The sequence below is a fragment of the Neolamprologus multifasciatus genome, chromosome 6 (assembly GCF_963576455.1).
Source record: "Neolamprologus multifasciatus chromosome 6, fNeoMul1.2, whole genome shotgun sequence".
Lineage (NCBI taxonomy): Eukaryota > Metazoa > Chordata > Actinopteri > Cichliformes > Cichlidae > Neolamprologus > Neolamprologus multifasciatus.
The window spans coordinates 18,304,275-18,317,000 of NC_140444.1; the positions used below are offsets into that span (position 1 = coordinate 18,304,275).

Consider the following 12,726-nt stretch of genomic DNA (forward strand, 5'->3'; position numbering starts at 1 on the left):
TGCCTGCCCTTCATCCGAGTACTGACATGTGTGTGCTCGACTGCATGTATGTACTGTGCATGCTAAAAACAAATGTCCAGTGGTAGTAACCATACTGCATCTGGCTGTAGTGGCCAAATGTATAGATTTAAAAAAAAGAGACATGAGCTGACATGACTGTTTGTCACATGTTAGTAGTGGCCAGATCTAAACTCAACGAGACACTGACTTAATATTAATTGTGATTTTAATCTGGTGTGAGGGGGCTTGTATGTGAACTCCCCCTTTCTCTAAACATGCATACACATGCAACAGTAGGAATACATGTTGTGGTTGAGACGTCAAGACATTCACATTATTGGGAGTTGACAGTATGTTTTTCCTGAGCCTCTGGTCACACTGAGGGGCCACTCGCTGCTAATCAGTATCTTAGGCTTCATCAGCACCAAGCAATTATGAGGGAGGACCTTCTATTCACAATCACTCATGCTGGTCTGTGTTTGAATGCGTGCGTGCCTGCTGCATGTGAATGTCTTTTGTCTGTTTGCACAGTGCATAATTGCTATGAGTGTGTATACACGCGCCTGTTGCTTGAATGTGTGTTCTTGTTTCTTATGTCTCTCATTATAGGCCACAGGCCAGACTCCCACCAGGTTCTATCCTGATTAGTCATCTCTTCAGCTCCACACTGCCAAATTAGCTACCTAAATGTGTGTGTGTGTCTGTGTGTGTGTGTGCATGGTCACTCTAATCAAAATTCTCCCAGCCTGTCTACCTGTGCTGATGATAATTTGAAACACTACCTATACCGACTCACACTCTATCACCCACACAACCTTATTCCAACCCTTTCCATCACACACACAGACACACACACGTAGAAATGGTCCATGGTGGTTACCCTAGCAAGCCAACTGGAGGTAATTTACCGTAGCTTGGCGGACACATGCCATTTTACTGAACATGGTGCATAGCCCCCTGAGCTTTGTTCCGCTCAGACTTCTCTCCAACAGAGCAAAGAATGAACAAATGAAGAAACTAAAAAGAGGGAAGAAAAGAACAGGTGAAGAAAAACTAAGTGAAGAAAAAAGGAGAAAAAAACACAAGATGTCCTCTTCCTCTGCCGTTATAGCACACCAAATATATGTATCTATAGATAGATAGATAGATAGATAGATAGATAGATAGATAGATAGATAGATAGCACAAGAAGAAAAACTCAGCAGGTTATGCATGCATTTACATTTTTCTCCTATTCTTTCTTTCTTTATTTTTGAACCATTTTCTTTTATTCTAATTATGGTAAGTGCAAAACTACAGGTAAAGATAGATTACAAAATACTGATTTTAGTACAGTATCTAAACGGGTATTCATTTGCTCTCTATGGTTTGTTTTTTATAACTCCTGCAATCCATCTGTTATCTGCTAGCCTAATATGATGCACATATACTCATACTTCAACACGGTATTCTTTAAGGCATGCTCACAGGATAAGTGCAACACGGACACATTTGAGACTCTGCCTGGAGGCTGAGGGAGTAGGGCATCTGGTCTCCTAGTGATAAGCATGTGTGTGTGTGAAAATGTGTGTATGAAGGCGCGTGCATGTGCGTGTGACGCGTGTTGACAAGGTAGCCCAGTCCGGTCAGCATTCATTAGTGAGAGAGAGAATCCCCGAATGAGGAGTGCTGTGACAGGCAGGACTCTCGTTAGGGAACTTAGCACACACACACACGCACACACACGCACACACACACACACACACACACACACACACACACACACACACACACACACACACACACTCAGTAGGGTCAGGCTGCCTTGTGCACAGAATCAGCCCAACATCAATTAGTTCATGGATGCATGCATTATAGACTGTGTGAGTGTGGCGACAGCTATGTTAATGCCGACCCTGTAGGAAATGAAGATTCAGGGCAGAAAAATATGGGACATCGAGGCCATGCCACACATACATGTAAGACTAATGTGGAGAAGATTGTCTTATTGACACAGTAAATAATACAGTGTTGTTGAGACTGTTAACTGCATTAACGGTGCAGTTATAACATACATTATACATTAATATTTTTCTTCAAGACGTTGGGAAAACTGCGATGGCAAAATAGCCAAGGTTGAAAAATATAGTGTGTGTTTATATTTGTAGCATAATTAGCAGGTGTCTGCTGAGCGGATATGACTAAGCAGAGATGGATAGAAATGGCAGGTACATCCAAAGACTTGGATCCAGTCTGATCTTGTTTCTTTGTTGATGTTTTGCTCAGTTTTATGCAGATGCTGTTTATCTTCTAGAGAGCATCTCCAGTGAGATAGAACTAGTTCAGGATTGGAAATATTGAGCTCATTAAAAAAAAAAGAAAAAAGATTTGATTATTTTCATAATTTTAGCAGTGAGCAGGTTCAGGTGGGGCCTGTGATGTTTGCAAAACCGTATGTGCTCTGATGAATACAGAGTGTAAACGCTTCACATATGTCCTGATAATTAGCATCATTACTGTCTGTTTACTCATTATATATTAACCAATCAACACATTAGGATAATTAAAGGAAGCAGGTTAGGAAAACAGGGCAATGCTTTGGGCAATCATTATTGTCTATGCTCTTGTCAGACTTTGTAGAGGGAACAGTTTTTTTTTGTCATTATCTGAACATATGGGCGCATGCAGCCCTGTTGAATTATGAACATAACTTGACTGACACGCAGCCATTGTCTGTGTAGCCACCATGTGCATGGAGGAAATGAGAGGGTTAATTAACTGATGGGTGAGATGCTGGTGGAGCATACGGGGTGATGGAATAGCTTTTGAATTATGAAACAGCAGAATGCTGTGGCTGGTGGCGTCCAGCCATATGTCAGTGTATGCCTTCTCTGTCTAGCTGGGGACAGCTGGTCAGATTGCTCATGTTCAACTGAATTAGGGGCCAATCAATCAAAATGGGGCAGTTTGTTAGGTCGTTTAAGTGGAGGAAAGAATAACACAGAGGAGTCTATTGTGAGTCTATCACTTTAGTGCCATTAGGGATTTGTCAAGAACTGTTAACAGATATGCAATCACACTCCAATGAAATCAGTTGCACCGCTTGGTATTTAGAAAGCTGAATAGGTTTGTAGATTAAAAATAAAAATTGAAGGATTTTTTTTAAGTAGAAGGATTAAGTCGATTAGAACAGACAGTTTTGAGAAATCAAAATTATTCAAACTTTGACTTTTCTTACTTAAATTAGTTGTTTTGCCACCTATTGTCAGCTGACCAATACATATTATTTACTTTTAAAATGATTTTTTTGTATCGCAAACTAGAAATCACAAAAAAACAACAACAGTTTCTTACAGTTAACAATTAGTTTCTTCTGAATGCAAAAAAAATCCCACTTTGTAGTTAAGTGCGTCGGTTAAGTTTTTACAGACTTATCAAAGGGAAACTTAAAGTCTCTGCCATTATCCAGAGCTAAAGAATTATGCTCCATAAAAGTAATCTGATTGGATAAAATGCTTGACTACTTTATGCTGGAATGCAAATTGAATTTTCTACAACTTTTCAGACTTCACTAAATTAGGTTTGGCTTGTGTTTTTATCATTAGTTTTAGTGAATTTTCAATTTAAAGGATTTATTTTGACATACAAAAAAGAACAGAACCAATAAAATGCCAGATGACTACACAGGCCTCATCGTCTGTGGGTTTCTGCAGTGTGCATGTGCCTCTGGGTGGCTGTCTGTCCCATTTGCAGGTCTGCGATGAGGCTTTTTGTCATTTCAGATGCTCTGAAGATACGTTATACATATGTTATGTGATTCTGGTAAAAAAAAAAAAGGGCCTGTGTGATTCTGGCATTTTCTATAAATTAAAAGACTTTTGATAACATCAGTTATAAGAAATATCAAAGGCAGAGGATTGTGCCAAAGCAGATATTGCCTTCACAGCATGACATGATGGAAATAGCTGGCTATTGTCTCAGTCTCTGCTGGACAAAAATGATATGGTCACACTGATCAATAGTCTCTGTTACACATGATGTATCTCCCACGGCTGTGGCTGTCTGCTTTGCTCCATCTGTCCCCGGCTGTTGCATATTTCTCCAGCCCCTCTCGCTCCCACTTACAAACTTGATGTGCTTGTTTTTCCAGAGCTGAGTATGAGTTCCCTTGAGAACGGTGAACATTTAGGCACAAAGATGGCTTTTGCTACCTTAGAACTACTCCCCTGATGAAATTGATGTTTGTTTGAAAAGGATGATTGTGTGAAGATTTTATTATCCTTTATGTCATGCACACTTTAAACTTGACATACACACATAATTCTGCAAATTAAATGTAAATGTTGCAGCTTTTCCTATTTAAAACGTGAATTTTGCGGTGCAAAAAAACAAAGAAAGCCACTGAGTTGAGATAAGAGTGAGTGGGCGGGTGAGCAAGTGATTTGAACAGTGCTGGTCTTTTTAATCTGCTCAGAAAAAAGACGGAGAAACGATGCTTACCAGTCTGTCACTGCTATAACTTATCTCACAGACCATCCCTGTATTAATTGTTTGTTGCTGATGGACCATGAAATGAACAATTAGGTTGGGACATCAATACATTTCACACTTTGATGCTGATGTGTAATACCAAGTGAAGTGAATCCTAATAAAAAAATCATTATGCAAACATTAAGCACCATTGTATTATTTTACTATTTCTTTTAGACAAGGTCTGCATATAACAGTAGTCTTGCATTTTCCAGGCAGATTTGTGTTATTGTGTGTGGATTATTCGGGATATGGTTTGTTGCCATGTGAAATATAGATTTGCACAAAATATCCTGTTCTTGTTGTGTTTAACACACTATCATGGCTTATGTCTGTGAAGGTTCTCAGTCATCCAGGTCATCGTAGTCAAAGGAGCTTGCAAAGAAAAGCGTCTGGACTTCTTTAAGTTACTTGAAGACGTTTCACCTCTCATCCGAGAAGCTTCTTCAGTTCTAAGGTCAAATGGTGGAGAGTCCCAGATATAAACCTAGTGGGAACCTCACTATCATGGCTTTTTTTTAGCTTAAAAATGTGATTTTAATTCCTTTAGAATCTTTTAAAGCAGATGAGATGTTTAGTATGACCTAATGAAGAATATATTAATTTGTAGATCTTAAAAATAATCACATATTGGACAGACGTTTTTAACTCCCTAAGCTATTTAATTTAATTGAATTCAATTCAGTTTAATTATACAGCATCAAATCACAACAACAGTTGCCGCAAGCCGCTTTCCATTGTAATAAAATAATAAAGAGAAAATCCCAACAATCATATGACCCTGTATGAGAAAACGCTTTGGAGACAGTGGGAAGGAAAAACTCCATTTTATAAGGAAGAAATTGGTTTGCAGAACAAGGCTCAGGGAGGGGCGGCCATCTCTGTGACCAGTTGGGGGTGAGGGGAGGATGACAGAACAAAGACATGCTGTGGAAGAGAGACAGAGATTAATAATAAACAACTATACAATAAATGTTATCAAAGTGTTTTTATACATTCATGATTAAATGATCAATTTCTCTCTGTGTGTCTGCAGAATATCATTTACTTATCTAGCAATTTCATTTTCATTTAAATTTTCTGAAAATATGATTGAGGTACAAGTGTTTGTCATTTAGTCCTCTCTTTCTTTCTCTCATTATTGTTTAAGGAAATGATTTTTGTTATTTTGAAGTTTGTTAAAATGTCCATCCACTATAAATCAGTTAAATGTTTTGCTGGATAAACTTTGTCAGTTGTTGTTTACTTGTTTATTTGTTGTTAGAAAGAAAAAAAAAAAAGATCATATTTTGGAATAGTTAGTAAATCTGTGTATTGCGGCCTACATAAAGCATCCTAATGTGTATACGTATGGCAAACTAAGTGAGCAGATTCTCTCTGTGTGTCAATTCTCAGGTCTGTATGGTGACAGGAAGACTGAGCTGTGACATATAAACAGCTCGCCACAAGACCGTCTGGGCTCAGCAGGAAGTACCTCCATATCTACTTCCAGGTCATCCTCAGACGTCATGTGGACCAGATGCCTGCTCTTGATCTCAACCTTCTTTTCCCCCATAGCCATTGGTAAGGGACACACTACTCATTGCACTGCCCTAACCAAAAAAGGGGAAAAAAAACTTTTAATTTGTTAATTGAAATGTGTTGTATTGCTCAATTATTACTATTGCTACATTAAAGATTTTTCAGTCAAATATCTATGTGACTAAAGTCCAATTGGCAAAAGCAAGAAAAAAAATTGGGGACTAGTTTTGGTCATATTACAGAAGGAAAAACACCTGATTACTGACTTGATAAGGCACTACCGTGGCTTACTGGGCTCACTGGAAAATGTAAAATAAAACAGCTGTTGATTATTTTAAGCTATAGTCTGTGTTTTTAATAACTGTATTGATAAGAGCAATAGGTAATGTTAGTTCATTTTATTACAGTCACAATTGTCTGCTAAAATAAAGGCTTATTGCTGGGCTTCTTTCAAAAAAGAAATAGCATTTGTTGCAAAGAGCTGTTACTCAGCAGGCACAAAAAAGCAAGGATACAAATGAGTCTTGAAACAACACAGATGGGATAAAGGAGGCCGACACACAGCGGATAAACAGACAAACCAACAAAGGGATGCACAAGACTACATACAGCATGGGCTGATTACAAAGCAAGGTGGCAACTGTTCAATTCAAGTTTACTTATAAAGCACCACATGACAGCAACAGATGCCTCAAGGCATTTTATATTATAAGGTAAAGACCTTGCAGTATTCATGAGAGAACCTTAACAATCAAAGGATCCCATATGAGCGATTCGTTTGCATTGTTGGGAATGAGAAACTCCCTCTTAACTGGAAGAAACCTCCAGCAGAACCATGCTATAAGCTTATCAAAAATGAAAGTGATGAGTAGAGTAGAAAGAGCGTAGGTCTCCCCAATCCAAACTGGGAGTTAGTTTGACAGGAGAGGGACCTGATAGCTGAAGGCTCTGCCTCCCATTCTACTTTTAAAAAGTCTAGAAACCAGAAGTAAGCACCGTCTGAGAGTGAAGCACTCTGTTAGGATAATATGATACTAGTCTTTAACATATGATGGGGTCTGATTATTCGGGAGTTTGTGTGTGAGGAGAAAGATTTTAAATTCAGTTCTGGATTTAACAGGGAGCAAATGAAGAGATGCTAATACAGAGGAAACGTGGTCTCTCTGTCTATTCCCTGACACCTGATAATAATGAATTAAGATTGTCCAGACTTGAAATAATGAATGCATGAAAAATAGACAAGTGAAGATATATAAAACAAGAGTGAAACTAATCAGGATAGCGCAGACAATCATAAAGGAGCGAAGAGGCAAAGGCACAGGAGACACACAAGAAAAAGCAATTACCAAAATAAGAGCATAAGAAAGAATAACAATAAAACCAAAAATAAGAATCAAAACTCAGGGCACCATTTTATTGCACACACAGAAATGTTTCACACGTACAAAATGTTCAGTGCAGATGCAGTCCAGTAGGTCAACTTTATATTTCCTCCTTTCCTACATGACTATAGGCTTAAAAGACTCTGAGAGGGAGCTCTGGCCCATTTGAACTCGGCCCTATTAATAGCTCCTGTCACTCACATTGTGTAACTTTGTAACATGCACTCACGCACAAACACTCATATGTATCCACATTTTAAATAGATGTAGGTCTCTACAGCAAGTGATTCCTGGACCACACACACAAACACACCATCTAGCATGTACTTGCACCAATGTTGCCAAAAATCCCACCTAAAAACTAATGGATGCAATTAAAAGGCACACAGGGAGTGCTTATAGTCAGGCATATAAACACCAAGGGCTTGGTTTTACAGGAAGAGATGAGTTTCAGTTAAATATATTTGCATCGATGTCTAAAGAATGAGCTGACGTATGCAAAGTATGTTCCTTTTGCTTTGTGAGGAAACCTGTACAGCTGAAACAAGGACACCAGCTTGAGGACACACAACAGCAACCACTCAGTCTTCTCCAAAGACCTATATTATTTTAGGATTGTTCAAACAAAAATAAATGTAAATGTGAATCTGGGAATTATTTTGGGTTTTTTTTTGTTTGTTTGTTTTTGGGATTTTTTTTTTTTGGCAGGGTTTTACGGGTTTTTTATATGCTCTATTGGGTGGAGGTGACTGACTGAAGAACATCCAGTTTCTTTCCTTTAAGGAACTTGTGTGAAGCATTTGCACTGTGAAGCTCTGTCTAATCAGTTTTGCAGAATTTGGCTTATTCTGAGCAGAGAGTCTAGGCCTGTACACTTCAGAATTCACCCTGCTACTTCTATAAGCTATCACATTAGCAGTAAACAGTAGTGACCCAATTCCACTGGCAGTCATACATGCTCATGCCATAACACTGCCTCCACCATATTTGACAGATGACGCGGTATGCTTCGAATCATTAGCTGCAACATCATCAACATCTGCAAAAAGCAACTGCTGTTGCAACTAGAGACTGAGGTACAACACTGTGGTGGGGCGTGGTCTGCGGTGCCGTGCGGACGCACCTGCACGACATCTGCAGACCACGCCCCACCACAAACACATTGAGTGACCTACAACACAAAGACGTCAGGTCTGAGGGGTAATGTCATCATCCCCACTCTCCAAGACTGGGCACCAAGTCCTGAAAACAACTGGTAGATTAAATGCAAGGGCAGCTGACCTGAAACAGAAGACCATGGCTAAGCTGGGAACCTGGACCCTCTATAGCTGATTAAATGAAGTACCTTCTGAAAGTCTACTAGAAGATGTGAATGCGACATTACGCACAACCCCTACTGCAACAATCAATGAAACCAACCAGCTGATCTATACCACAGCAACATATGAGACATATAACTCTATAAGATTAGCAACAGCAACAAGGAGCAGTATCTTCCATGGAGAAAAAGACTTGTGGCCAAGATCAAGGCAGAACAAAGGGACGTTAGCCAACTATCTGCAGAAAGGAGTGATGAAGTGTGATGGCTTGTGGTATACATTTTAAAGCAATTAGCTTGAACAGTTATACCAGAAGCTGGGAGAATAAGCCAAGTGTTCTCCACTGAACCATCCAAGTTATACTCTTGTGCTTCACAGGTAAAGGTGTGGCTGGTTGGGATTAGCTGAGTATGAATTATTGGCAGTCCGCGGCAGTGTCATCATTTATGTCATCTCCATTTAGGTAACCAATCTGTATCTGTCTGTCTTCTGGGTTCACTAGTCACCATGCAAGAAATATAAAGAGTCGGACAGCAACAGACTCTGGCATGATCTACACCTACTGGCTCAAGGATTTACTTCATTTTGTGAGCCCCTGGAAGCACAAATTAACCAGTTGCTAATGGATGAGGTGTACCCAGAATGGCTAACCGGAGGCTGAAAAGGCCTGATCGCCATGGAACCCCAGAAGAGTACACTAAGCGGAAAGAAGGAGGCTGAGGACTAGTGTGTGTCAGAAACACTATCCAGGAAAGAAAGAACAAAGATCCATTAGCACACAGACAGATGGCCACAACTGATCATGTGCTTAGTAAATACCTCAGGCAGCAGAAATCCAAGAAAGAAGAGGCGTAAGAAGAGGAAGCATCATGGATGGACACGCTACTGCATGCCATGGTCTCACTGGCAGGTAGAAGAAGGGTGTGATATTAAAAAAATCCTAAATGGCTAGACAAAGCTGGACTGAAAGACAGCATGGAGGCACTAATTGTGGCAGCACAGACACAAGCTCTAAGCACAAGATTGATGGAGGCTGGGGTCTACCACACCAGGCAAGATCCCAGGTGCAGGCTGTGCAAAGATGCCCCGAGATAATCCAGCACATAACAGGGTGTGAGATGCTAGCAGGCAGGACATACATGGGACGCCACAACCAAGCGGCTGACATAGTATACAGGAACATCTGTGCCAAATATGGCTGGAGGTTACTGAGGTCAAAATGGGATACACCCCCTGGTGGTTGACAATGATCAAGCTAAGATATAGATATATATAGATAGATATATGAATATATCTATCTATATATTGATAAAACAATGAAGGTACTGCTAGCCTTCACCTTTAGAATATCTTATGCACTTAAAATAAGTTGTTTTCCCTGTAACTCAAAGCACCCCACATTTAAGACATCAGCATTGGCCAAAAGCTTTGGCAGTTCAAGTGAGAGATCACCTTTTAAATCTCTCTCCTCTTTCCTTTCACCCATTCCTTCTTTCCATCTATCCACCTCTTTCGCCACTCTCTTGTTCTTGGCCCAAATGTAAAAATCAATATCCTTTTGTTTCAGCCCCCCAAGGCAATAAGAGTGTCTGAATAAGACTGTCCGTACTGTCTGTTGCTGCCAAGCTTCTGTCACCACTTACACAACTAATGACAGACACATTAACATGGACTTGCCAGCTCACACATTATTACATGTAGTTAAAGACAGACAGCTAAAATATGTGCGCATAGTGTGTGTGTGCGAGTGAATGCATGTGTATCAGGTGACAGAAATATGTGTAGAGGGTCTCCTTTGGAGACAGGTTAAGCACAGCAGCTTTATAGGTGAGCCAGCTGATATAATAAGATAAATTAAAATGTGACAGACGAGACAGGATGGCATGTACGAGTCAGTTCATTTACTCCTGCTTACAAAGGCAGAGTGGCTTTTAATGGGAATACAGATAGACCCCTCATTTGAATAGTGTGTGTGTGTGAGTTTGTGTCATAATGCTTGCTTCATACCCAAAGGGGACCCTGTAAGGCAACACTGTAAGACATCTGATCCAAAACTAGTCTAGACAGCTGCCTTACGATGCTGTTTATTGATCCCTGCATGCTCCAATTAACCCTCACTTCAGAATTTATATTCATGCTCACAGAGTCATGATGCAGCCATTGAAAAACTAATAAACTGACACTTACTTTCACACAGTAATGACCCAGTGCACTAAGACCCCCTGCTTACACAGACAAAACTGCATGATGCCCTGTTAAATCCTCAGCTACTTTGGAGACACACATCCTGTCTGAATGTGTGCTTAAGGTCTAATCATAGCCTGCAGTGATATACATATGTGTGTGTGCATGTGTCTGTTCATTAGAGAAGACATTTTCAGTAAATGCCACTTATATATCAGTCTTATCTCTAAGCTACCTCCTGCCATTATCAATGTTTTTCTCTCAGGTACCAACACCACACTGATATTGGCTGGCTGTGAATTTCCACCCCTACATTCCATCACTCCGAGCATTTGTATGCATGAGTGTGTGTGTGTGTGTGTGTGTGTGTGTGTGTGTGTGTGTGTGTGTGTGTGTGTGTGTGTGTGTGTATGTGCTTCCATGCTTGTGCGTCTGTGATGTGGTGAAGGGCAGTATTAAGTTGAGCCCGGGCACAGTGTCATTGAGCTCATTCAGATTCTTTGCTGCATTTGTGTAACCATGACGCTTCTCTAACCAATGAGAGAGCCAAGGGAGGGTGGATGGGGTTACTATGGTTACCATGACAGGGAGTGTTGCCTCGCTTTACACAGATGTTGTATGTCTGTGTCTTTTTAATTGCTTTTGTGTCCGTACATTCATGTGTGTATACATGTGCTTGTTTCTCTGCTTTTAAGAAATGATTTGACAGGATATGTTCTTCCAAAAAGAGCGCTGGGTCTGACAACCTTCCACATTAGTTCTGTGTAGATTTAATAAATGTTATTAGTTTATTCAAGTGGGAAATGCATAATATGTATATTGCACCCTGTATAGCAAAAATTCTCAGATGGTCTAGATGGGCAGTGCTATATATATATATATATATATATATATATATATGTGTGTGTGTGTGTGTGTGTGTGTGTGTGTAATAAAATCTGCATTATTATTATGGAAAGGTTAGGTGGATGCAGACATGGGCAATGCAATTGAGCACCTCAGAAGAATAATCCATGCGACACTAACATCCAGAACCACACCATTATTGTCACTGCACTCCTATGTAATAGCTTCAGTCACATGGAGGTATGTATAAGGTGTTTTAGCAGAACATGAAAATAAAGAATGAGAGAAAGGGGAGAAAAGTCCAAATGCTTATGAGCAAGGAGAAAGCTTTTTTAAAACTATTTGTGTGCGTCAGGCATTGGGGGGCTGGCTGGCGGGGACTAACTGGAATCCACAGGAAGCAAGAATTAAAATAAAAGAAGTGATGGAATCGCGATAACAAGAAGAATCCAAAATCATGACACTGTTAAGAATACTTTTGATGTGAAGAGTTTGCCTTTCTTCTGATTTTTGCTCATTTTGTTTTTAGATGAAAGGGAGTTGTGTGGCACAAAAGCGTCCGCAAGTGAAGTAAAAAAATATCGGGAATGTTCGGTAACTTCAGACTCATTGAAATTAATGACATGTTCCCCATTACAGTACAGTCCTAGTGGATGTTTGCATCACATTTGCAACTTGTGAGAATAATTAGGCATTGCCATCTTTGAATATTATCTGCAGCACTAAATATCTGTTGAAATTGCCAAGCAATTACTCTTTATCTAGAATAATGTCCAATACTGCTAACTGCAAAGCACTAATTACCAAGTCAGTTCACTCGCGACAGTGGACGTGCCCTTATAAGAAGTCTTTTGTTATGCTATTGTTTTTATATAGTCTGAATAATTACGTCTATATGACAAGGGTACAAATGCAATTTCAGTTGAACACAGTCTATTCTTGAATAATTCAGGCCTTGCAGTCCA

At 39.8% G+C, this 12,726-nt stretch overlaps 1 protein-coding gene across 11 annotated transcripts in view; it reads left to right on the top strand.

The window, feature by feature from the left end:
• adgrl3.1 (adhesion G protein-coupled receptor L3.1) overlaps positions 1-12,726 on the top strand; it is a 116,710-nt gene that overhangs the window by 23,811 nt on the left and 80,173 nt on the right. For all 11 annotated transcript variants that reach the window (XM_085164409.1, XM_085164410.1, XM_085164413.1 and 8 more), the window contains one exon: positions 5,905-6,072. In XM_085164409.1, coding sequence (XP_085020535.1) covers positions 6,018-6,072 — 55 coding nt within the window. In that variant the 5' untranslated portion in view covers positions 5,905-6,017. The remainder of the gene's footprint in view (positions 1-5,904; positions 6,073-12,726) is intronic.